General features: G+C 43.1%; 1 protein-coding gene across 7 annotated transcripts in view; it reads left to right on the forward strand.

Annotated features, from left to right (window-relative positions):
* Positions 1-27,879, forward strand: part of PHACTR1 (phosphatase and actin regulator 1) — a 647,384-nt gene that overhangs the window by 611,833 nt on the left and 7,672 nt on the right. For 6 of the 7 annotated variants that reach the window (XM_029590673.1, XM_029590669.1, XM_029590672.1 and 3 more), the window contains 2 exons: positions 13,671-13,732; positions 26,823-26,963. In XM_029590673.1, the coding sequence (XP_029446533.1) occupies positions 13,671-13,732; positions 26,823-26,963 (203 nt within the window). Of the gene's footprint in view, positions 1-263; positions 387-13,670; positions 13,733-26,822; positions 26,964-27,879 lie in introns of those variants that run through there. The other variant, XM_029590671.1, reaches the window with a different exon arrangement.

Raw genomic sequence — 27,879 nt, forward strand, 5'->3', positions numbered from 1 at the left:
ATGCATGCACTTTTTGCACGCAAAGACCGGCAAATTTTCTAATGAGCCATTCACATGCGTAAAACCACGTTCTGTCTGTGGGAAGGGCTTTGAAAATTTGACCCATGTTTTGTAGAATTTAGCAGGGCCTGTTGGAGGGGAATAGCTCACAGTGGTGGAGTGTGGACTGCGGTGAATGTTAGATAAAGAGGTGAAATACCGATATGTTTGTAAGCTTGGAGCATTCATTCCCTTCTCTTTATTGATCGCTCTTACTGCTTTAGGAGGCAATTTCCAAAGCTATGCTGGGAGGTACAAAGTCCGTGAATTTTGCGCCAGTTCTCAAAGTGAATGCGTGTGCTTATTTTCCCTTTGAAAATTGCCCAGGGAAAAGGTTCCCCACAGAGATTTGCATCCGCTTCTCCTGTGAGTACTCTTCCTGGCAAAAACCATGTGCTTAGCTTTGAAAATGCAAAACTACATGTGTTGTTGCAACCCCTGGCCTAACCTCGCCCCGGGAACACCTCCACTAACGTGCAAGTAATATTACTACATGTGTTGACAAACAGTGCACAGACCTCATTACAGGGGGGACAATTCTCCATAAGCCTTTTTACCTGTGTAAACAGCATCTGAAAACTGTCCTGTGTAACTTTAAGGGGCCTATTTACTAAACTGCAGTAAAATTGGGTGCTAACACCATAGAAGAGGTTGCTTCCTCTGGCTGGGAATGCCCAGAGGTTACCAGCTGCAGTAAAGTGCCCACGTTCCCATCTACAGTAACGTACCAGCAACTGGGCCACACTGGTTAATGAAAAATCTAGCCTACCCCTGGTGAAGGTAATCCCCCCTACCCTCATTCCAGCTTACATCACCCCTACCCAACATAGATAATCTTCTCTCCCCCGCCTCCAGCCAGGACCAGATTTAAAACATTGGTGGTGTGTGGTGGGGGTTGTGGAGATTTCTCCTGCCCAGATCTTCCCTTTGCCCCACATTGAATTCCTTCACCTCAGGGTGGGATCATCAGCAGGGAAGGGCAGCAGTAGTGCAAACAACTTGATGAAAGCACATTTGGAGACAGTTGCTACGGGGGAAACTTCATAGGAAGAGCCTGGCTGTCACCTGCATGGCCGCGCTGTCTTTAACGTGGTCATGGTAGCACTCTGCCACGTTCTGCATATCTTACTTTCCTGAATCGGGTGTTGAAGCCCAGTGTAGCACTGGCATTAAACTGGTAGTAACTTGCACTGACGATTTTAAAACTACCACATTCTCTGGATAAGCAATGCATCGCATGATGGGACTGCTTCAGACATGGCATTAGAGCAGTGTAGCACATAAGCACATTCAGATCATGTCAGGAACTATCATTAGTGTGGGGGTTATGAGACTGGTTCCAGTACTTTTGCTATAAGGGGTTTTCTAAAGAAAAGGGTTAATAATAGACAACGAAGGTGGTTTTGATGCTGAGAGAGTAGTTTAGGAACTTCACAGTCATTAATCACGGGATTACTTCAGCGGCTACAGCTGGGGTTTCCTGGGCATTTCCATAGCACTCTGGATGTCATGTGCAGCCATGTGATCAGAGAACTGATGACCGGTCGTTTTCAAAAAAAGAAAATCTAAAACACAAGCATGCACTGGCTTCCCCTCTTTCTGGAACTGAATACGTTGCCTATGGCTGCAACTAGGAATGCGTGGGCTAGTGCTGCCCATACATAGCCACTGGTCTAGAACACAGCTTCAGTTTTATCCAACTATAGCCACTATGTGGCATAGGCATTTGACAAGTTTTCTGATTACTCAACATATGACTTAAATACTGTTGCCTTTTCATCTTTCTTCAAAGCTTCTCTCAATAAGTCACCATCTAGTATTTCAGCAATTTATGCTGCCATGGATCACATCCATTTCTCTTGGTCCTAGGAGATTATTTTCTAATTGTCTTCTGCTTTTTCCCTCATTTGGGTCTTAGTATTTATTTTAAATAAATTGTATCAATATCTAAGAATATATTGCTTTTCTTAAGAACATAAGAAATTGCCATACTGGGTCAGACCAAGGGTCCATCAAGCCCAGCATCCTGTTTCCAACAGTGGCCAATCCACTCCATAAGAACCTGGCAAGTACCCAAATATTAAAGAAATCCCATGCTATTAATGCCAGTAATAAGCAGTGGCTATTCCCTAAGTCAATTTGATTTATAGCAATTTATGGACTTCTCCTGCAGGAACTTGTCCAAATCGTTTCCAAAACAAGTTACACTTAACTTCTTTTACCACATCCTCTGAAAATGAATTCCAGAGTTTAATTGTGCACTGGGTGAAAAATCTGATTTTTTTTTTAATATGCTACTTGTTAACTTCATAGAGTGCCCCTTGGTTCTTGTATTATCTGAAAGAGTAAATAACCGATTCACATTTACCCATTCTAGTCCTCTCATGATTTACAGACCTCTATCATATCTCTCCTCAGCCGTCTATTTTCCAAGCTGAGCAGCCCTAACCTCTTTAACCTTTCCACATAGGGGAGCTGTTCCATCCCCTTTATCATTTTGGTTGCCCTTCTCTATACCTTTTCTAGTGCAACTATATCTTTTTTGAGATGCGGTGGCCAGAATTACACACAGGATTCAAGGTGCAGTCTCACCAAGGAGCGATACTTAGGCATTTTGACATTCTCTGTTTTATTCACAGTTCCTTTCCTTATAATTCCTAATATTCTGTTTGCTTTTTTGACCACTATAGCACACTGAGCTGATGATTTCAATGTATTGTCCACTATGATGCCTAGATCTTTTTCCTGGGTGGTAACTCCTAATATGGAACCTACATCATGTAACTACAGCATGGGTTATTTTTCCCTATGTGCATCTCTTGTCCACATTAAATTTCATCTGCCATTTGGATATATCTGCTTGTGATTTAACTACTCTGAATAATTGTATGTCATCTGCAAATCTGATCACCTTACTCATCGTTCTCCTTTCCAGATCATTTATAAATATATTAAAACATGCCAAACCAAGTACACATCCCTGAGGTACCCCATTGTGTACCTTTTTCTATGAGAAAACTGACCATTTAACCTATTCTCTGTTTCCTATCTTTTAACCAGTTTGCAGTCCAAAAAATGACATTGCCTCCTATCCCATGACTCTTTAATTTTGCTAGGAATCTTTGTCAAACACCTTCTGAAAATCCAAAAACTCTACATCTACTGGCTCACCATTATCCACATGTTTATTAACCCCTTCAAAAAAATGTTGCAGGTTTGTGAAGAAAGACTTTCCTTGAGTAAACCCATGCTGGCTGGGTCCCATTTACCATATCTTATCTATATATGTTCTGTGTTTTTGTTCTTTAGAATAGTTTCCTCAATTTTTCCTGGCACCTAAATCAGGCTCACCGGTCTTTTCCTCTACATTCTAATCCCATGTCCTATTGTTTAGTTTTGTAACTGTGAGGAAAGAAGTTAAAGATAGAAAGGTTCCCACATAGGACCTAATTAACTAAGATTTTCTCCCCATTCTGTGACTTTGGTAAATGACCTTCATGAACTAGGCCTCATGACTACTGCAGTGCCAGTGTCCCATTGACAGTACATGTGGTCGCCAACAGATTAAGAAGTGCACACTCCATAAACACCAATACAAAAGTCTCCAACTTTTTAAAGACTAAATATAAAATTGGAAGATTTCAAAACTTTAAGAAATAACTAGGGCTTCTGGTTGTCGAAGATTTTCATTTGGCAAACCAAAAATTGCAGATACCAACGTGTTGCCAGAAGTATTGGCAGCTGGAGGGAATCAGCACTGCCTGTGACTTGGAGCTCCTGTCAGGCACTGAGGCTTGCCAAATTGAAATCCCCAAAAACCAGAAGCCCTAGAAATAACATTTTATTCTTTTTACTATTTTACTGAGCCAACACACATGCACACGTGTGCATTCTGGTAAGAAATAATTTTAATCAGCCATGAAAAACATATCCAGATAAAGGACAACTTGGAGTATCGTAATATTATGGTAATAAAGCATTTTTGTCCTTGATTTTAAACATTTGTGGTGTCAGACCAGTACTTTTGTGTAATATTACTTAGCATTATGGTCTAGGGTCTGGGGGGGGGAGTTTTACATGCACAGTCAGATGTACAAACAGCACAGTACACATCAGTGAAGATTTGATGTGATTTGGAATGAGGAAAAATGCACAAACATACACTGGGCACTATCAAGCTAGGGCGAGAGTACATTGTAGAAATCTCATCTTTGTGTATCTTTCCTCATTCCAAATCACATCAAATAAGAACATAAGAAAATGCCATACTGGGTCAGACCAAGGGTCCATCAAGCCCAGCATCCTGTTTCCAACAGTGGCCAATCCAGGCCATAAGAACCTGGCAAGTACCCAAAAACTAAGTCTATTCCATGTTACCATTGCTAATGGCAGTGGCTATTCTCTAAGTGAACTTAATAGCAGGTAATGGACTTCTCCTCCAAGAACTTATCCAATCCTTTTTTAAATTCCGCTATACTAACTGCACTAACCACATCCTCTGGCAACAAATTCCAGAGTTTAATTGTGCATTGAGTAAAAAAGAACTTTCTCCAATTAGTTTTAAATGTGCCCCATGTGTACTGTGCTGTTCGTACGTCTGACTGTGCATGCAAAACTGCCCCCCAAACCCTAGACCAGTGGTTCTCAACCTTTTTCCCATCGTGACACACCTGACAGACCACGCTCACATCTGTGACACACTGCTCATTACAATTCATGGCGGAAATAAAAATAAAGGCCCAGTATTATTTTTATTGTTAAGAATGATACAAGGGAAAGATAAGTTCTCTGTCTGAACAGAAATTGCATAAACATCCCATACCAAAACAGTGCCAAATTTCCAACACTCAAACATACAAGGCAAAACTGAAAATATTACACCAGGCCGAGCAAATCCAATACTCCTCCTATTAGGAAAACGGACCAAGCCAGGCTGCTATAGAGCCCTACACAGAAACTATATGCCAGCAGAATACCTCACACCTCAGTCACACATTCAGATCCTCACCTAACAAAGAATAAAGAGACTATAAAGTATAAATAGAAACATGCCAATGAAAACTGAACTGGAAACCGCAACAAGCCAGAGATTCTGTGTACAGTGTAACAAAGGAAAAAGAGAAACATCACCAGTGTCATAAAACAAATCAAGAAATATAAAATCAATAGCAGTAAAACCAACTGATGAATGAAATATCCAACAATTAAAAACCCATACCAAAAATTTCTAGAGACCAATAAAATATTTCCAAATAGCAGGCACAAAGACCCAATAATGAAAAATAATAATGATAAAAAAATGCTTTGCTCTGCATACCTGGGAACGTTTGATATCCAGGTGCCCTGAGATTATTTTGAGATAGCAGGAGGAGGGATGGTTTGCTTGCAACTTTCTCCTCTCTCTCAGTCACACACAAGCTCTCTCTCTCACACTGGCTCTCAATCATGCACATTTACACATGCTTTTTCTTTCTCTTAATCACACATTTACACACATGCTGTCTTTTCACACATACACACACAGGCTTTCAATCACACACATATATGCTCTGTCTTTCACTCACACACATAGACTTTCATTCACACACTTACACATGCTCTCTCTCACTTACACATAGGCTATCACATACTCTCTCACCTACACAGGCTTTCAGTCACACACAAACACACATGCTCTTAATCATACATACACATGATCTCTCTCACTTACACATACAGGTTCTCAGTCATACACTTACATTCATGCTATCTCACACACAAATAATCTCAATCACACACACGCACACTCTCTTTTACACAAACAGGTTTTCAATCACACACACATACAGGCTCTTAGTCACTCACTTACATACATTCTGTCTCTCTCTCACACACACACATGATCTCAAACACATAGGCATGCATGCTTGCTCACTCTCTCCCCCCACCTAACTAGCGGCAGCAGCAGCCTCCTCCATTTCCAGTCCTCGTGGCCTTGAGAAAGGACTCCCATCGGCCGCGGGGGCTGACGTTGCTTCTCTTGTGCTCTGTGCCGCGCTGCTCTTTCTTAAGGCCGCGCCTTTCTTCTTCGGGCCACACTGTTAGCACTAGCATGGTCTCTTCTTCCCGCATGCACGGCCACTGCATTCCACTTCCTCTTCCTGACCACGGGGGGGTGGGGTGGGAAGAAGACACCGTGCTGATGCCGCTGATTCCAGCTCTCCTGCTGCATTCCACCCGGGCTATCAGCATTTTAGGGCAGAGGATGAATTCCTGTTTCGCTGGGCCAGGGGGAGCTCTGGGCCAGAGGGGGCCTGGGAGGTGTAGCGACACACCTGTGTGTGCTTCAGGACACACTGGTGTGTTGCAACACACCGGTTGAGAACCGCTGCCCTAGACCACCACCAAAACCTCACCCTGAGTTACTAGATGACCCTCCTATAGTGGTATAAATAGTTGACTAATATAGGTGCCACCCCAGAGGAGCTCTCTCTCTCACTCCACTCCACTCCTTTCCTCTCCCTCTCCCCTCTTTCTTCTCCCTGCCCGAAATGGGATTTGCGATACTTATCCCATTTCAGGCATATCGCACAGCTTAACACCAGGAAAAAAGGTGTAGTTATATCCAGCATTATATCACACACAACGTTAAACACTCCTCATTTTCATAAACCCACCCAAGCTCCTCCCCTTTGAATACATTTTTAAAATGTGTATACGCATCGCGAGATGCTAAAAATAAACACGTGTTATGGCATTATCATGGGCATTAGGGTCTTAACACCCGCAATAACACCATAACGCATTTTGATGAATAACCCTGTTAAATACCCCAAGTTGAACTTATCAACAGTTTTTGCCATCTTCCTCCAAGAGAGGATATGGAGGAGAAAAATGACAAAACTGTCTTGGTTAGGGAGTGATGTCTTACAGGCAGCCTTTGTTGTATGCTTGGCAGTTAAGATATATCCTTGGCAGAATAGACAAGAATAATTGGGCAGACAGGATGGGCCCCTTAGTCTTTTTGTGCTGTTATCTACTGTGTTACTTTATTCTTATGTTACCCATTTGCATGGTCTTACTAATACACATAATTCTGATTAGGAAGAACAGTTCACTCTATTTGGCCATTTTTTCCTCTAAAAAATCGCATACATATTTACTTTGTGCATTGTGCAGCATTATCTTGCAAAATAATCTACAGTAAAGACATTTTCAAGATAAGAACATAAGACTTGCCATACTGGGACAGACCAAAGGTCCATCAAGCCCAGTATCCTGTTTTCAACAGAGGCCAATCCAGATCATAAGTACCTGGCAGGATCCCAAGGGATAGATAAGATTCCAAGCTGCTTATCCCAGGAATAAGCAAGCAATAGATTTCTGTAACTCTACCTTAATAATGGTGCATGGAATTTTCCTCCAGGAACTTGTCCAAACCTTTTTTAAATGCAGCCACACTAAAAGATTTCATCACATCCTCTGGCTAACAAATTCCAGAGCTTAATTATTCGTTGAGTAAAAAACTATTTTCTCTTAGTAGTTTTATCTGTATCATCTAGTAACTTCATAGCAGTGGCACGAGCAACCCTCTGCTACCCTTGCCAATAAAGCAAGTGAAGTTTAGCAGGTAGTGAGTATGAATGGCCACCGTTTTATTTAGCATCAATCAAAATACAATGCAAGCTAATACATATTGTTTCTACTCGAGCTAATACAATCGGTATGCTATCAATTGAACATATCAATCGAAGGTATAAGGCTCCTAAGTAAGCTAATACAATGTGTATCCCAACAATAACACATCCCACCACCAAATTACATAACCGTTTGCCCTTTACACAGGATTCCCTCTTCAACCCACCCCCCAAGTTCAGCTCAGTAGTCCTTGTACTCAGCCCCTGTGGCTTCGGTCATTCAAGTCTATCCACTGGGCGACTTGCCCGACTTGGGAATCTTGACCTGCGGCATCGCAAGGCCAAATCTGCCAGACTGCCCCTCCGTGACCTCCAGCAATGCAAGGCCTGTGCCTTTTAGTCCTCCGTCCACCTGCGTGCCCGTGGGCTGACCCTACAGTGGCAACTAACCTAGCAGGCCCTGTCAAATATCCCAGGTGATTTGCCCTCTATGCTGATGTCATGAGTGACTCGCCCCTCTGCTAGACCCAAGGGAACTGAAGAAAGGCTCCTGCCAAGCTGTGACAGCCACCCTCCCTCCCCAGGGACCCTCTAAACTAACAGCCCTAGCCTCACCACCAGGCGGGTGAGTGGGAAGCAGGTCAACCATCGAGAAAAGACTGGCCTTAAGAAAAGGCCCTGCTTGCATCATCCAACTCCACCTCCCAAGCGCTTCCCTTGGCTGCTGATTGCTGGCCGAACCCATTCCCCTCCATGCTGCCGAGTGTTAGTTCGCACTGGTGGAAAGGAAGCAGGAGAAAGCAGGTAGGTGGATGGGGATAGCATGGGATGCCCCAGCTGAGCTGTGACTGCCCAGCTCAGCACTGGGATTGCATTGTGTGCCCCCTAGTCTTTGTACTCTCTGAAAGAGTAAACAACCAATTGTTTACTCATTCCATTCCACTCATTATTTTATAGACTTCTTTCATATCCCCCCTCAGCCGTCTCTTCTCCAAGCTGAAGAAACCTAACCTCTTTAGTGTTTCCTCATAGGGGAATCGTTCCATCCCCTTTATCATTTTGGTTGTCCTTCTCTGTACCTTTTCTAATTCTGCTACATCTTTTTTAAGAAGTGGTGACTAGAACCGTAGATGTATCTAAAAGTTATACAATTAAATAATGCTGTCCTTAGTGATTTTGCCAAAAATGGGAAAAATATTGTTTCCTGTGTACACATTATCTCCCAATCTATTTAACAAAAAGCAAACATATTTTCCTATCACATCTTCCCCTTTCTCTATTGTGAACACTTTCACATACTAGAAAACAAATAACCATTTCTGAACAACCCCAGGGGGGCAATGAGTAAACTGAAGAGAACAGTGATTATTCTGCCTCAGCTGTCTGTCTCCAAACTATAAATCCAATCTCATAACAGTGTCAGTATTCAACTTGATTTCGTGGTGATGACATCGTACAGATCACCGCTTTGAGTGGGCTCAGTCTCTTGGATCGATGCAGGATCCAAGGCTAAATTTGCCATTCATTACACCTGGTGAATAGGGATGTATTGTCGCTTGAGACATTTCCTATTTTATTTTATTTTCAAAATGAAACAAAAGAAAAAACAAATGACATTTTATGCTTTTTTTATTTGTTTCATTTTGAAGCTGCGGCAGCATTAAAAAATAAAAGTCACCAGGTCTGGTCCAGTTCCGCCCAACAAACCATAAAGAAAGGCCTCCAGGGGACCCCTCTGATCTCCCGCTAGCCCAGTTCTTATCCCATTGAGAGTCAGCTTGTCTTTCAGCTTGTCTTGCTGGGTAGATCCTTCCCAGCAGCTCCAGCTTTTCAAAATATCCGTCAGTCAACTCAAGGCTAGTGCTGTTATGATGTGTAACAGAGCTATACAGCATAATGATGCCCTTCCTTGGGTGCATCACGGGCTTTTTGAAAAGCTGGAGCTGCAGGGCAAATATGACTCTCAATGGAGTAAGAACCGGGGTGATGTAATATCAGAGGAGTCCTTGGACTGAGGGGGAGCTCTCTAAGTGGGTTTGGTGGGTGGGAGGAGGAGGGGGCTTTCATTTTGTTTTTCTGTTTGTTTGTTTTTTCTTTTTTTTAAATTTCATTTTGGGTAAAAAAAAACAAAAACAAAATAAACAAGAAACAAGAAAAGATAAACAAGCAAAAATGAAACAAAAATGTTTCAAGTGCACATCCCTACTGATCAATATGTTATCTGGGGTCTAGAGTAAGTAAGAGTATGGTGTGTCATGTTGCTCAATAAATGCAGCTTCCTGTCCCAGTTTCTTACCATTGGAATGTTATCCAGGGCAATGTGTCTGCTACTAGCAAATCCTTCCCAGGCACATATTCTGCCGCTCAGTTGAACTCCATCAGTCGGCTAATTAATCCTTGACATCATAAAGATACTTTATCCAGGTCTTTGCACTTTTTCAATTACATCAGCCTTTTCCATATATTTCAGTTCCACCTTGACCTTCAATAGTAATGGTAGCAGGATATGAAGGAGATCATTCTGCTCCTTATTTTAAGATAATTGTGACTCGCTTCCTTGATAAGTTACATTTCACTAAAGAGACATTTTGCTTTGACTCAGTGTATAAATCCCATTACTCCTCTACTCAGTAGATTTTCACCTGCTGAATCTACTGCCACTAGTTAGAAAGAATATTCCTGGAGTCCATCACAGATGTTGACATAAGTGTATAGACTATAAACTAAACTCTTTTGCATACAACACCCCTTGGGCTCATCAGATTCTTGTTAAGTGGGTTCAGAGGCGGTTTCCTATAAAGTCATTAATAAGCAGTTGCAGTTATAATAGAATTGTCTACTTTAGAATGCAATTTGAATTTCACTTGAGAATTTACAATTTGCAACATCCTATACCATGCTGGCTCCTGATCTGACACTAACTTCTTCACAGTCAGCTTGACATTGGCTATATTTTGTGTTACAGAGCCGTGAAATGAAGTTTCCTCACTTCTTGCATCTGCTAGGTGTGGTATACACATTTCTGTCAATTATTGCATTTTCTGCCTAAGGCTGGACATGCACTGACCTCTACCACACCTTCCACATTTTCTCATTTTCCCTGGGAGGAAGATATCTGGGTGCTTGCTTGGTACTGCAGCTTGATTTGCCTTTGCTGCCTGCTCTGAGACTTATTTTTGCCATGTAACACCTCCTCTTGTGCTCTGTGTATTTTGAGCCTTGTTCAGTGCTTTAACCGGTTTAGAGTATCTAGTCATCTCTATGGCTGTAGAGAGCATCAGGTCTTTCTGCATTTTTAGCTTCAGTGACATGCCTTTGTCCTGAATTCCAGTCACCAGTCTATCCTGGATTTGGTCCTGTTTAACAGCAACAAAGTCATGTGCTCAGCCAGTTTGTACAGCTCCCAAATGAAAGCTTCCACCAGTTCCCCCTTGAGCTGAGATTGCTGATGGAACCTTGTCCTCTTATACATTACCTTGCCCTTGGAGATAACATGGTCCTCATACTCTTCCAGGACCTTCTCATATCTGTTCTTCTTTCCTCAGCCTGGAACATAAATAACTTTAAGATGTGCTTGACTTTGGGTCCAAAAGGGTAACTAAGTGTGCACACTTGCACCACCTCATCCTCCTCTTGCATTTGGGTCGGCCATTTTGTACCTGACAAGCTATTGGCACCAGTCAGACCAGGACACTGGATTAGTAATATTGAGGCCTGCAGGAAGATCGACATTTGCCATCTTGATGCACTGCAGGCTGGAAACTGGCTCTGAAGCCTATGGTTCACACTTCTGATACCATGTCATATTATAGACAGTTACATTCTGGTTATATATGTATAAATCCCAGAGAGACTGGACCACACACAGTCTGAACAGGAACAGTGAGCATCTTTCCTTTTTCCCAAGGTGCCCCATCACCTTTGCTAACAACTTTATTAGCACAGCCTTTGACTGAACATTAAACAGTGACCATTACAAGCCACATCACATGGACAGTAATGCAAAAACTTAACTACAGCTCCTGGAGGTGCAAGCTAGTTCACATGTGTTAGTTGCTTGCGATACATAACACAGGCATTTAACTCATACTAACGTGTTCTCATTAATGCAGTTTAGTACATTGGCTCCAAAGGGCTCTCCACCACCCTAACCCCCTTGAAAACAAACACACAGCTTTGAAATCACATTTCCACTAATGGCAATCATTAATAAAAGAACTAAGAAAGTGTTTACAAGCAAAAGCTATTTGCCCATTAGTCCAGTGCCGCAACAGGCCGCCGATTCAACAGTCCATGGTGAGCATGCAGGTAATAAAATGCCAGCCATTGATTAGAATTTGAACTGTCCAATCTTTGAATAATAATAATAATGTATCAGCTGTTCTGGTCCCACTGCAGGGGGCATGAGTTCAAAGGGGTCCATCTCAGAAGATGCAAGAGCGGTTAAAGTTATCTATCCAAATTGCAAGTTTTGGTAAAAAGGAGGCATTCCAGGGGCAGAGGTGGGAGGAGCTACCTAGCCAGCTAACTTAAGGGGTCATTCTTTAATAATGGATGTGGCCTTATCGCATGCGACTAATGCCCTACCGCATGCGTTAGCTACCGCATCGTGGCGGAAAGCTTTAAATTAGGGCAGGGGCAGGGTTTGGGCAGGGAAAAAATAAATGTTTTTCCGGTACTACTGCAGGCGATAATGTTTTAGAGTAGCACCGTAAATAATACCACCTTTTACGGTGGCGCTGTGGGGGTGATAGTGTGCACCGAAAATGCACCGCCGTGATACGGCTGGGTGCACACTATCGCCTCCCCTCCCCTTTTTTTTTTCACGAGTCATCAAGGGGAGGGGGGGGGTGATAATGTGCACCCGGCCGCATCGCGGCGGTGTGTTTTCGCCCACCGCAGTGGCTGCGTAGCGCATACTATCGCCCCCCTATAGCGCTACCATAAAAAGTGGTGTTATTTCTGGCGCTACTGCTGGCAATAATGTCTAACTCATTATCGCCCGCAGTGGTACCAGAAAAAAAATGTTTCCTAACCCCTTCCCTTTCCCTCTTTTAAATGTTAACATCGCGATGCAGTCTCTATTGCGTGCGTTAGGGCGTTACTGCATGTGAGAAGGCCCTCATGCACGCGATAAGGCCTCATCGCGTTTTAAAGGATGTCCATCCCCCTTAGCCAGATAAATAGCAATATTCAAACTTAACCCAGTAGGGTATCTGGCTAACTTTAGATCTGCTGTTGAGCTGGTGTAAAGTTAACCAGTTATTTTATATGGCTGACTTTAAACTTATCCGGGTATGTTCAGCGGCATGGTTGCACCATTGAATATCCCAGCTAAGTTAGCGGGATAAGTCTTATCCGGCTAACTTACTTAGCCGGCTATGTCTGAATATTGACTTCAACATGTACAATCTGCTGGCCAAATAATTGTCTGTTATTAGGCTGTGTACATTAAATATTACATTTAGCACCTGATTCACTGCAGCTTTTCTCCCATTCTCTGTCTACGGGAAAAGACCTTGATGATTAGGCCCTTATTTATGGTATATTTATTCAAAACAAAAATGTCCTCTGAGTAGATGTACAAACAGATGGATTAGCCCACATGTAAGCTGATAATGGGCTCTAGACTAGAAAGAGCCAAAGGAAAGCCAAAGCTTCTGATTTTGCTGTAGTTCTGTTTCTTAGAACCATGGAAACCCTTGCATAGATTGTTGACCAGTTTGGATTTTTCACAAACAATCCAGAATTAAATAAACAGAAGGTAGTGACCAGAAGTAAAAAAGGAAACCTCAAAGTGTCCTTCTTTCTCAAGATGCTGCTCAGACAGGAGGCCCATCAGCGACTTCTCTCTGTGTAGCTAGAGAAGCTTTGAATGCAGGTTGCCTGCACTTGGTGTAAGGAAGACGGAAGCCCAGGAGCTCTGCTCAAAAACGACTTCTCCTGCTGGCGTGGAATGGGATCCTGGTTTGTGATTCATTTCTCAGTCTAAGAGTCGTGTGTCTCTTTTTCTAGCTCGGAATGAGCAAGAGGAACAAGAGGAGAAGCGGGAGATAAAGAGAAGATTAACACGCAAGGTGAGGCACCCGATTTCAGAATGAAAAGAATTAGCGAGGAGCGTTGACTGCGTGGCCAAGTGGCTTGCTCGTCCAGTCAGCCCTTTTACCGAAGCAGTTTTCATTCCTTTTGTTAGAATTGTATTTTCCTTACAGCATGAACTTGCTTTGATCCCCACTCTGCAAAAATTGACATTATTTCTGTACTATATATTTTTATTTTGTTTTCATTTTAAAACATTTATGAGCTTGTATTGCAAAAAGAGAAAGATAATACGTGTGCTGGCTGACCGCTATGATGTGATGACTCACTTGAATGATACCGGCTGAGTGGGCAGCGTTGGATACTTCTGCATACGAGGCCAAAGAAGGAGAGCTTATTCTGCTCCTCAGCTTCCTTAACACCCAAATTAATGAGATAAATTGTTCCGTCCTGCTGTATGCTGTAATCTTTCTCATCATGGGGGGGGCCATTCTAACCTGGGTCCATAGGATAGTGTTTTCCTGCATTTTCTAGTCAGCTTCCTGCTCCAGTGTTTACTGGCCAGTGCTTGTTTATGCTTCACCTGTGTGACCTGTGTTTAAGGAATGCAGTTGCTCTTCAGGGGGCGTAAGGTGACTGACCAAGTTGGTGGTGCGCCAGCATGGGCCTAAGCCCTGCCCCAACCACCACATAAAATGCCGGGGCCAGGAACCACCCCAGCCCTTACTTTCCTGTTTCATGGAGGTCTTTATAGAAAAAGGGGTAAGAGGGATGTCCATTTACCTCCTGCCCCATTGGCATCCCTTACAAAATGGGGCCAGTTGACCGTGAACCCGGCACCATAGTGACGTCAAAATGGCAGTGGTCTCAGGGCCAGCAGGCGCCATTTTGCGGGATGGTTGTACAAGAAAATGGTGTCAGCCAGCCTTGAGACCGGCGCCAGTTTTACCCTGGGGATGCCCCAAGGCCACCTCGGATCGGGTCCCGGCCTAGTGCAAGGGTATTAGGTGCCCTAGGTGAACCTTTTGGCCTTGCGCCCGGGTGCCTCCCTCCCCACCCAGTCACACCCTGCTCGCACACAATTAAAATATGCATTTATGATAACAGATTTTACATGAAAAAGGACATTGAGTACAATCTTCTGAGGTCAAAAAATATCACTTGCAGTATGTACTCTTGCCAGCCAGAAGACCCTGCAAAAAGACTATTGGAAGACATGAGTAAACTAAATTATAATTACAATATAAAACTTACCATACTAAAACAGCACAAAGTAAAGGACAGCAGTGGAAATATTTCACCAGTTTAAAGATCCCTACACAGAAACTACATGCCAGTAGAATACCTCACCTCAGTCACACATGTAGAACACAGTCTGACCTGTACAAAATAAACAGACATAAAATAGAAATAGGAATATGCAGACGAAAACTGAACTGGGAACCACAAGCCAGACCCTGTATACAGTACAACAACTGAAAAACAGAAACGTCACTATTCCTGATAAAATATCAAACAGTAAAATTAATGAAATTTAAAACATCAATCATATTGGTAGAACCATACTAATAAAAAGAATACATATTTTAATCAAGTGACAAATAAAATAACATCCAATAATTAAAAACTCGTACAAAATTTTTCCAAGCACCAATAAAATAATTTTAAAAAGTAGACCCATCAAATAACATCCAATAATTAAAACAAATAAGGATTAAAAAATCCCCTGCTTTACATTCTTAGGAGCTTTTGATTTCCAGATGCCTGAGATTATCTTGGATTAGCAGGAGGAAAGGGAAGGGCTGTTGTGCACAGACTTTCTCCTCTCTCTCTCCCTCACCCACACATACACACTCACACATGTGCATATGCTCACTTGCTCACTCACACGCACTCGCTTGCTCACACACACATTCACACACATAAGACACAGGCTCTTTCACTCTGTCACTCACACACACACACAGACTCATGCTCATTCCCACGCATGCACACACAAACACACACGTTTGCACACACACATGCTGTTTCGCTCACACACACACACACACACTCTCACTCACTTCCCCCTCATCTTTAGAGGCACACCCAACAGCAGCCTCCTCCTTCAGCTCCCACAGCTGATGGGCTTCCTATTTCTTCTGGCCATGGGGATCGCAGCATTGCTTTTCCTCCTGCTTCTAGCCACATGCAGTCCCCACAGCTTTTCTTCCTGCTGCTTCTGAGGCCACAGGCTGGTTACTCAGCCCTTCATCCTGCCGCTTCCCAGGCCATGGGCAGGCTCTGTGGCTGTTCTTTCTGCTTCCGAGACACAGGCAGGCCCTGAGGTTCTACTCTTGCGGCTTCTGAGGCTGCAGCCGAGCCCTGCTGATGACGAGACTGCGGCCAGGCCCCTTGGCCCAGCTCCTGGGCTCTTCCTGCTGCTGAGACTGAGGCTCTTTCTCCTGCTGAGGCCACAGCTGGGACCTGAGGCTCTTCCTTCTGCTTCTCCCAGGAAGGGAAAGAGAAAATGTGATGGTGGGTGTCAGCTCCAGAACAGTAGTGCTTGGGCTCCAGAGGATGTTGGTGCACACCACTCTTCTCAATTAGTGGTGCCTGTGCACCATTCTGCACTACGGACGATATGCCCTGTTGCTCTTTCGGTAGTCTCAGAAGGTGATTGATCAGGAATGCAAGAAATGAATTTGGTGGGCTCAGTCCAGCTCCCGGTGAACAAATGTCACTGGCTCCAGGATTTCAGGACAGGCTCATCCAGTCCTGGTTTTACCCCCATTGCACGCAGGAACTTGTAGTTCTGTTTTTTTCTATTGCCGTCCCTAAAAAAAAAAAAAGCAAAACTGCAAGTCCCTGCATACAGCTGGGTAAAGCCAGAACCAGATCAGACTGCCCTGCAAATCTGGAGCAGGTTGGTAACCCTAATTGACTGTTTTGTGGGCAAACTTGACAGCCCATATTGGACTTGGGAACCAAAGATTGCCCCTCTGGAGCAAGCTCAAGATACGTTGTTTAGGAAGACTCTGCTTGCTCTCTTCTTACTGTACATTTTCTAGTGCTGTCTGCCTGCCAGTCCTCACTAGCACTGTAAGAAGGGTGACCACACTATTCCATGTCCAGGTTTCTCCCCTTTATCCAGGGAGCTATGCAAGTGAGACCATGTATTTTCACTGTTAGGGTATTGTGCCCCTCATAGACACGTTAATGTGCACAAACTGTATTGCCAGGGATAGCATTTATCCCCTTAACAAGTTATACTGGAGAAGCAGGACCTGAGTTACATAATTTCGACCCGGTATTCGGTGCATCAGAACACGCCTATACCCCCATACCACCACCCTTTGCCACCCCCATTACAGCACACCTGAAACTTTCTGCCACTGATGCATGAGGGCCTGCAGGAACAGCATGAGACCTGCCAGCGCAGCCTAGCAGAGAATAGTTGGTACTTCAAGTGCTCACTGCTGTCCTGACAGCTGGAGAAAAGGAAAGAAGAGGAGTGAGAGAGAGGGTTAGTGGGGTGAGACACGTAGATGGGGGAGGAAGAGAAAGGCTGAGGAGGTAGAAAGATGAAACACAGAGACATGACGGCAGAAAAAGACCATACAGCCTGTCTAGTCTGCCCATACACACAACTGCTCAGCTCTACGATCTCTACCACTCCCTCAGAGATTCAGGCACTGTCCTTATCGCCACTACCTCCTCTGGAAGGCTGTTTCATGCATCCACCACCCTTTCAGTAAAGAAATATTTCCTTGGATTCTCGGTCTTCCCCTTTTCATCCTCATCCCATGTCCCCTCATTCCAGATTCTCCTTTCCATTGAAAGAGGCCCGCCTCCTGTTCATTGATACTTCTATCATAGCTCCCTTCTCTCGCCTTCCTTCAGGGTATACACGTTTAAATCTGTCCTCATGTACCTTACAGCGAAGATCACTGACCATTTTAGTAGCCACCCCTTGGACCAACGCCGTAAGCAAAAGAGATCAGAAGGCCTGAGGGCAGAGATGAGAGTACCTCCACTTTTTTTAGTGTCTGTTTTCACAGTACGAGAACTAGCATGACTTTTCTTCTGCAGTACTGATCTTGTGCCCCAAATCAAGCCGAGGACTGGCATAACAATGTTAAAAATAAGATGGAATCGATATTTATATTGAATGCTCTTTAGCCCTTTGATTCAGGGTATAAAATTTCCAATTCCAAATTGGTGATTCACAGGTACCATGTCACAGTGAGCGCAGTAGCAGGCAGGAAGCACTTCTCCCAAGTGTTGCTGCTCACACCTCCTACCGCCTATTTTATTTATTCAAAAATTGATTAATAGCATGAATTGCTGATCACCAATAGGGCACAGAAGGAGGAGAGAGCAACAGTGCTTGAGGAAAGTGCTTCTCCTCTCCTACTCGTACTGGAGCCCCAGTGGTACAGATCTTCCCTGAGCACAATCAATATGCAATCAAGAAAAGCCATTGTCTCCTCTTTAAGGCACATTGTAAATTATAGCTTTAGAAATATAAGAACATAAGAATTGCCATACTGGGTCAGATTAAGGCTCCATCAAGCTCAATATCCTGTTTCCAACAGCAACCAATCCAGGCCACAAATACCTGGCAGGATCTCAAATAGTAGGTAGATCCCATGTTGCTAATGCCCAAGGAAAAGTGGCTTTCTCTGAGTCTGTCAGGTTAATTACAGTTTATGGAATTCTCCAGGAACCTCTATAGACCTTTTTTAATACCAAGCTATACCGGCAATGATTTCCAGAGCTTAACTGTACATTGAGTGAAAAAGAATTTTCTCCAATTTGTTTTACTTTTTATTTATTTATTTATTTAAAAGTATTTATATACCGCTTTTTAAAATAAAATTTTATCAAAACGGTTTACAACATGTTAAAATAAAGTAAAAATAAAATATAACTAAAATAAACTTAAAATACATAAATTTTAACTAAGTAGCTAGATAAATGCTAGCTAAAACAAATTATTAATTAAAAAATAATAATAATGGTAACATGCCATGGGTGAAGAGGAGGGAGGGTAAAAAGGGATGGAGGGGGGGGGTAGCAACTTATCGAATTGTAATGTCCTAGAAAGAACACAGATGGGATGGTAGGGGAGAGATGTTGAGGTAATATGTGTCTGATGAGAGAGAGAAATTTAGAAGATGAAGCTTCGTTTTTGATCGGGGAGATGCTTAGTGGGGGTGTTAAATGCTTGTTGAAAAAAGAATGTTTTTAGAGCCTTTTTGAAATGATGAGGATTTGATATTAAACGGAGAGGGTTGGGTAAAGTGTTCCAGAGAGATGGTCCTGCTACTGAGAAAGCTCTTTTCCTGGTGATGTCTAATCTAGCCTGTCGTGGTGATGGAATGTCTAAGAGATTTTGAGTAAGTGATCTTAAGTGTCGGGTGGGTTTGTAAATACGGAGTAAGGTGCAAAGCCAGGTGGATGAAGAGTTGTAAATTAAACTGTGAATGATTGAGATTACTTTGTATTTTATCCTGTATTTTATGGGTAACCAGTGAAGAGAATGTAAAATAGGTGTAATGTGATTACGAATGGAGGTACCAGATAATAAGCGAGCTGCACTATTTTGAACTAATTGTAGCGGGTGAATTGATGAATCAGATAGACCTAGATAAAGAGCGTTACAATAGTCTAGACCAGAAAAAATAAGAGATTGTAGAACAGTCCTGAAGTCACGATAGAAAAGAAGAGGACGAAGACGTTTCAGAAGCTGTAGTTTATAGAATGATTTCTTTGTTAGGGAGGAGATTTGTTGTTTCATGGATAAGTCTGTATTTATGGTTACACCTAGATTTATGGCATGACAGTTAATTGGGATGGTTGAACCATTGAAAGTGAAATGAGATGGTGGGCCTATAGAGGAATCTGTAATGGATGTTAAATGGACTAATTCAGTTTTTGATGGATTTAATTTTAAACGATTATGAGATAGCCAGGAGTTAATGGTGGATAGGTAGAGTGAAACTAATGATAGAGTATCGGACCATGATGTTTTGTAGGGGACCAGAAACTGAATGTCGTCTGCATAAATTTTGAATTGTAGGTTGAGTGAAGATAAGATATGACAAAGCGGAAGAAGTTATATTGAATAGTATGGGAGATAATGATGATCCTTGGGGAACGCCGGATGGAATTGTGTAGGGGGTGGAGGATTGATGGTTAATATTAACTTGTTGAGGACGATCTGTAAGAAAAGATGAAAACCAACTTAATACTGTTCCAGTGATGCCTATTGCTTGTAGCCCTGAGATGAGAATTTGGTGATCGACCGTATCAAATGCTGCTGAGATGTCTAAAAATACTATAATATAATCTGTGTTTGAATCAAATGCCCGGAATAATGTGTATTAACTTCATGGAGTGTCCCCTTCATGGGTCTCTCCTTTATATTTTTTAAAAGAGTGAATAACCGATTCACATTTCCTGTTCTGTGCCACTCACAATTTTATAGACCTCTATCATATTCCCCTTCAACCTTCTCTTCTCCAAGCTGAACAGCCCTAACCTCTTCAGCCTTTCCTCATAGGGGAACTGTTCCATCCCCTTTACCATTTTGGTCGCCCTTCTCTGTACCTTCTCCATCGCAACTATATATTTTTTTGAGATGCGGCAACCCCAATTGAACTGCACCAGTACTCAAGGTGCGGTCTCACCATGGAGGAATTCAGAGGCATTATGACATCCTCCATTTTATTCACCATTCCCTTCCTAATAATTCCTAACATTCTGTTTACTTTTTTGACCACCATCACACACTGAGCCGACAATTTCAATGTATCGTCCACAGAACTGTAAGTGAATAATCTAGCAGAATTTTCAATCTGAGAAATACGTATGAGAACAGGATCTGTAATGTCCTTAAATACCAAAGAGATTTTTTTGAAAACTATACCTGGCTTATTCTCCTCTTCCTTTGCTTCTTTTCCTCAAACGCAAAACTACTTTTCCTCTCATCCAGCAGCTTCACAGTAGATAGGTGTTTTTTCTTATTAGCGATATTCAACCAGAGCCCAAAAATGTGATAGCAGCTTTTCAGGTCTGTCTGTAATATAGTATATGAAATGACTGCAGACAAAAACCCAAGTGGTCCATCCAGTCCACCTGGCAAGATATTTGTTTATGGCAGTAACTGCCGCTCCATGCAGCTTACCCCAGTTAACACAAGTTACACCTTTTCTTCATTTCCATCCTTTAGCCATTAGGGATTCTCTGGGCCCAATATTCAGAATTAACATTAAATTAACCAGATAAAACTTATCCAGTTAACAAATGGGATATTCAGCAGCATGGCCATGCTGTTGGATAGCCATGTACAAGTCTCTACTTAGCCAGATATGTTATATTCGTCTAATTTATTCAGTTAACTTCACTGGGTAAGTCTGAATATCGGCACTTATCCAATTAAGTTAACTGGATAAGTAGCGCTGACCCAATCTGCCCATTCCCTGCCCATTGACTATCCAGCTATCCACTAGGCTAGATAAGTAAATTATCCAGCTAAGTGGCGACCTCTGAACAAAGCCGGATATTCAGCAGCCACCAATTAGCTGGATAAGTCCTACTTATCTGGCTAAGCAGCATTTCAGTATTGGCCTTTCTATGTTTATCTCACACCATTTTGAATTCCATTACCATTCCTGTCCTCACTGTTTCTTCTGGGAGGGCATTCCATGTATCCAGCAACCTTTCCATGAAGAAATATTTCCTGATGCTGTTCCTGAGTCTACCCCTGTGGAGTTTCCTGTGCATCATTAATACCTTTCAGATAATCAAATGTCTGTATTCTATCAACCCTGTCTCTCCTCCTCTCCAGGATAAACATATTCAGGTCCTTTAGTCTCATCTCATATGGCTTTTGATGTAGACCCCACGCCATTTTGGTAGCCTTTCTCTGGGCTTTTTGAGATGCAGTCAGACTATTCCAGGTGAAGCCTCACCAATGACGTGTACAGGAAAATTATCACTTTCTTTTTTCCTGCTGGTTATTCCTCTCTGTATGCAGCCCAGCATCTCTCTGGCCTTAGCCATGGCCTTGTCAGATTGCTTTGCCACCTACAGAATATTGGACATTATCATTCCGGGGTCACTTTCCCTTGCACATCAGTCTTTCACGCCCCCATTAAACAGAGCTCCTTTAGATTTCTGCACCCCCAAATGCCTGACTCTGCATTTCTTGGCATTGAATCCCAGCTGCAAAACCTTAAACCACTTCCTCGAACTTTGTTAGATCACTTTTCATTCTGTCTTCCTCTTCAGGTGTGTCCACTCTGTTGCAGATCTTAGTATCACCCACAAAAAGACAAACTTTTCCTTCTAACCCTTCCACTTTGTTGCTATTGAACAGAACTGGTCCCAGAACCAACCCTTGAGGCACTCCACATCACTTTTCTCTCCTCGGAGTAATTTCCATTTACCACCACTTGCTGTTGTCTGTCAGGCCAACCAATTTGCAATCCATTCCATCACCTTGGGATCTATTCCCAGGATTTTCATTTTGTTCATGAGCCTCCAATGCAGGACAGCTTCAAAAGCTGTGCTGAAATCCAGATAAATCACATTGAGTGCTCGTCCAGTCAAAAAAGTCAATCTGATTTGTTTGGCATGAACCATTTGACACAAATCTACCTGGGAGCACATTAACATCCCTGAAAATTCACCAATCTGGTCCAGACTTGGAGAGGAGCGTGGGGGGCCAGAGCATGATCATCTAGTGAAGATAATGATAAGGATGAGGTCATTTTTATTAGGGTCAGAGCTGAAATGTGCTAGAAATTCCATACATTTTATTTATTTAGATTTTGATATTCCACTTTTCACACTTTTTTTCAGCGCTTCAAAGCAGATTACATTCAGGAATTTTAGTTATTTCCCTATCCCTAGAGGGCTTACAATCTGTTCGTATGTGAGGCAATGGAGGGTAAAGGCTACTCCTCCACTGGTTTTCATTTCCTCCCTTGTGTTAAGGATACTGTCATGGTTCCTTTTTCCCCCTAATAAATGTGAAAGCAAACTTGCCAAATATAAGGTTCTATCTGCCTTTTGCAGTACATACTATTGCCACGCTTACAGAGCAGTGACGGACAGTTAGCTGTTACTGAAGTGACATAGAGAGCCTCTAAGGGGCTTGCAGGCATAGACTTAACAAGCTGGAATTGCAAGTCTTCAGTTTACAACAATACATTAAATGGAATTCGGCAGGACATAATGGTACTGCTGTTACAAGCTTTATTATTTGGGATGAGACTGACTGGACCGACAAGGATTGGTGGCAGTTTTACTATCTGTCGACCGGGAGTTTTCAAAAGTTTCTGCTTAGCTCTGGGGCCTTTGTTTGCATGAAGCGGGGAGGCCGTGGTGCTCTCCTATCAAAAGCCTTTCCCCCGCCTACTCAGTCAGGCACAGAAAAAAAGGATTTTAGTGCAGGGATGGAGGATTTTAGTGCATGAGCTGTTAATTTGCCATGAGAAGGAGGTTTGCATTTCTAGAATGCTGACCCTCTACTGTAGAAGTGTTAGTGAGTCATCATTCAGATAAAGAAATGCCTATGAAAGTGAATGCCCAGGGGCAGATTGGCCTATCGGGAGTTTTTTCTGCCCCAAAGAAAAACCTGCAGAGGCGTGGCAGAGCCCATCCTGCTGCGGCCCGACAAGAGGCCTGCACTGCTGTGGCAGAGCCCATCCTGCTGCGGCCCAATGATAGGTCCTGCATGGCCACGGCAGAGCCCATCCTGCCAGGGCCTAAAGAGAGGCCTGCGAGCCTCTTATTCTACGAGCCGAAGAGAGGCCCTCACTGCAGCAGCTGAGGCCCTTTCCTCGCCTCCCCCCACCTTGCAGGAGCCACGGGCAGCAGTGGCCTTTTTCTACTTCCCTTCCAGCATTGAGGAACAGCGCTACCTGAAAACTATGTGTGTGTTTGTGTGTGTATGAGAGAGAGAAAGCCTGGGTGTGTGTATGAGAGAGAGCCTGCATGTATGTATGAGACAGCCTGCGTGTGTGTGTGTGTGTGCAAGAGAGCCTGCATGTGTATGAAAGTGCGACAGAGCCTGTGTATATGTGAGAGACTGTGGGTGTATGAGAGTGAGAGCGCCTTTATGTGTCTGTGAGAGCCTGAGACTGTGTGTATGTGTGTGAGAGAGAGTGAAAGAGCCTGTGCATGTGACAGCAAAATGTGAGTGAGAGAGAGCCTATGTGTGTGACAGCATGTGTGTGTGTTGGAGAGGGAGAGGTAAAGATTGTGAGGCCCCCCTCCCCCAATCCACAATAATCTGTGGGTGACTGGAAATCAAAAGATCCCAGGTATGGAGAGCTGGAATTGTTTAATCCTATTAATTTAAATTTTGGGGTGTTATTTCATAACTGCTGTTTGAAATATTTGATGTTTGGGAAATATTACAAAAAACTTATTTTAATTACTGGATGTTCGTCTGCTTGACATTTATTCTTTTTTTAGTATGATTTTAATATTATGAATGATGTTTTATATCTCTTGATTTTATTGCTTAATGTTTTATGATGAATGATGTTTCTGTTTTTTCATTGTTACAATGCATAATAGTCAGGCTTACTGTGTTTTCCAGAGCATGTGTGTGAGCAAGAGTGAGTGAGTCAGTGAACATGTATGTCAATGAGAGAGAACAAGCACGTCAATGAGCTTTTGTGTGAGCAAGAGGATTATTTAAAACAGTGAGCTTGTGTGTGAACCAGAGTTTGTGAGCCAATCAACATGTATGTGAGAAAAAATATGAGTTTGTGTGAGAATGATCTTATATGTTAGAAAGTGTATGTATATAAGAGAGAGGAGAAAGTTTGTGCATACCTCCTATCCCTGACTAATCCATGACAATCTGCAGGTGACTGGAATTTAAAGTTCCCAGGTATGAAGAGCAAGGGATTTTTTTTTTAGCCTTAGTTTTAATTATTGGGTGTTATTTGATGCGTCTGCTGTTTTGAAATATTTTATTGATTGGAAAATTAAAACAAAAAAGCAATTGTTTTATATTTGTAATCATTTGATGTTCTATTCATCAGCTGCTTTTAAATATTTATTCTTTTTGTGAGTATGGTTTTACTATTATGATTGATGGTTTATATATCTTGATTTTATTGTTTGATGTTTAATGAATGGTGATATTTCTGTTTTTCCATCGTTGTGCTGCATATGGAGTTTGTCTTGTTATGGCTTCCAATTCAGTTTTTGTTTTCATGTTTCTAGTTAAACTTTATTGTCTATTCTGTATTTGGCGAGGGGCTGTATGTTCTGCATGTGTGACTGAGGTGAGGTATTCTGCTAGCATGTAGTTTCTTTGTAGGGATCTTTAAAAGCTTAGCTTGTTGTTCTGTTATCCTAATATCAGGTGTATTGGTGTTTTAGGGCCCGCTGTAATAGAATAGGTAGGCAGTGCAGAGCCTGGGGAACTATAAAAGCAGCAGACTCTGTAGCACTCATTCAATGGGAATGCACTGGAATGGTGGTGGTGGATATGGAGAAGTGGAGGCAAGCTGCAGCCACAAAAAGGGATGGAGTGAGCCAAGAGGAAGTGCCTATGCAGTGTTGGGGTGACATCTGTAAACTGGGCTTTCCTCCTGAAAGGATCAACCGACTGTGAAGCAGCGAATCTTCTGGAGTGAGGGTGGGAATGGGAATGGGAAAGGGAGAGTGAGAGGGCGAGTGCACCTGCAGGCTGAGAAAGGGCTGGCAGCAAGCAAAAACTTTCTAGATAATCATGTGGCAGTATTGGAGCAGGGGTACTCACTGTCAGGCCGATTCAGTAAATTCCGCGGGAGAGCAGGCGTTCGCCCGCTCTCCCGGCGCGCGCACAGGCCAGTCACCTGTGCCCGCGATTCAGAATTTAAATTAGGTCCGGCGGTAGAAACGAGCAAAAGGAGGTGCTAAGGACACTAGCGCGTCCCTAGCGCCTCCTTTCGGCCCGGAGCGGCACCTGTCAGCGGGTTTGAAAGCCGACGCTCAATTTTGCCGGCATCGGTTCTCGAGCCCGCTGACAGCCATGGGCTCGGAAACCGGATGCCGGCAAAATTGAGCGTCCGGTTTTCAACCTGACAGCCGCCGGCCGACTTCAAATTTTTTTTTTTTTTACTTTTTTTACCTTTCGGGACCTCCGACTTAATATCGCCATGATATTAAGTCGGAGGGTGCACAGAAAAGCAGTTTTCTGTAACACTAATTTCTGAAAGTAAAATGTGCGGCTTGCACATTTTACTTACTGAATCGCGCGGCTTGCACATTTTACTTACTGAATCGCGCGCGAATACCTAATAGGGCCATCAACATGCATTTGCATGTTGAGGGTGCTATTAGGTTCGGCGGGTTGGACACGTGTTTTCTGCCCCTTACTGAATAAGGGGTAAGGGAAAACGCGCGTCCAATTGCAGGTTAACAGTGCGCTCCATTGGAGCGCACTGTACTGTATCGGCCCGTGTGTGAGCACATGAGCAGCAGCAGCACAATGACAGAATGTGTGTTTCAGAGAGAGTGTGTGTGTGGGTGTCTTTTTCCCTGACACAGAAAGAAACCCATACACACACTTTCTCTATGACATACCCATACACTGTGAGCAAGAGAGTGTGTGTGTGTGTGTGTGTGAGAGAGCATCTTTGTGTCTGAGAGATTATGTATGTGCCTGACACGGGCTGGTAGTGTGGTTGTCACGTTACTTGGCAACTGGTTCAAGAGCTGATTGGATGGCAAAAGACTTTAATACCAGACCAGAAATCCAAGATATAATTATGAGAGATGTAACCAGACTTGCGAATGGATGGCAACTGATTGCATGGATGGAAGAGGGCTTGCAACTCCATTTGCTCATCTCTGGTCTAGGGTATGTTCTACTACTTAGTTATTTAGGGAAAAAATGTGACATTTATGTAGGAGATTTTTTGGCTCAGTTCTTCCAGGCTCCAGGTCACATGATATACCTACGAAGGATCGGTTTGGCATGCTTTTGGGAACTGTTAAAACACATGCTGCAAGGAAAATGCACAAGGGAGTCAGACAGATAACTTGTGGGCCAGTTTTGAAAAATTCCCCCCAGACTGATATTTCCCTGCAATCCGCCCCTGTGAATGCCCTGTCCCTTTCTCCTCCCACTAGCTGAGCCAGAGGCCCACCGTGGAGGAGCTCCGTGAAAAGAAGATACTTATACGCTTCAGTGACTACGTGGAGGTGGCAGACGCTCAGGACTATGACAGAAGGGCAGACAAGCCTTGGACACGACTCACAGCCGCCGATAAGGTGTGTAACCATTGGTTAACCACTGCCTCAGTGGCACATGCAGCCCTGAAAGCCTTCTGACACGTGCGGTCTTGTCCCATGGGGATGGTGGGCCGAAGGGCTGTTAAAAACAACCAAGCACAAAACTTTACTTCTAAGAAAGCAAAGTGATGAGATGTGGAAAAGGTTGGTAGGCAGTTTCAGCTGCCTTGAGTTCATTTTGCTGACAGATGATGATAGGTTGAACTGTTCCAGAGCAGCAGTACCAGGAAATACATATTTTTAGGTAATACATTGCTAGCTAAAAGAAACAAAAGCATTCAAGATTCCACTTTTTTTGTTATGATCTCAATTACGACAGACATATTAGCGAGGGGTTTTGTTTTTGTTTGTTTGTTTTCCTTGACAAGGCAGGTTCCTCCTGCATTTTATATCCCTCACCCAGTCCAGACATTGCAGCAACAGCCCTTAGCCAGGGACCATGCACCAGGTCTCTTTCTGCAAGCCTGCAATCACGATCCGGCCACTAGGTATCACCCTTGTGCAATGGTTATAACTCCCTCCCCCCTGTCTCTTTGGCATTCTCAGCTGCAGTCAGCCCAGGGTGCAGAAGATCTGAGCTGGGATTTGAACCCGGGTCCTTCTGCATGGAACTGCACGGCACTACCATTAGCTGGCCAGATATTAATCTTTTAAAAAGCTCCTCTCACTTAAGTGTTGCCATGATTATGAATCTGAATAAATTGGGATATTGCTATGCCTCTGAACCACCTGCAGGGATCGCACTTATCCATGTAAAGTATGAATATAGCATGGACAACTGAAAAGTAGCTTTGGAGAAGATTTTTTTTTTTTTTTAATGGACTGTGGCCTTCTTTAAACATGTATACTTTTTATTTAAAACAATCATAAAACGTGCATACATGTTGTTATTTGT

This window comes from Rhinatrema bivittatum, chromosome 2, assembly GCF_901001135.1.
Source record: "Rhinatrema bivittatum chromosome 2, aRhiBiv1.1, whole genome shotgun sequence".
Taxonomy (NCBI): Eukaryota; Metazoa; Chordata; class Amphibia; order Gymnophiona; family Rhinatrematidae; genus Rhinatrema; species Rhinatrema bivittatum.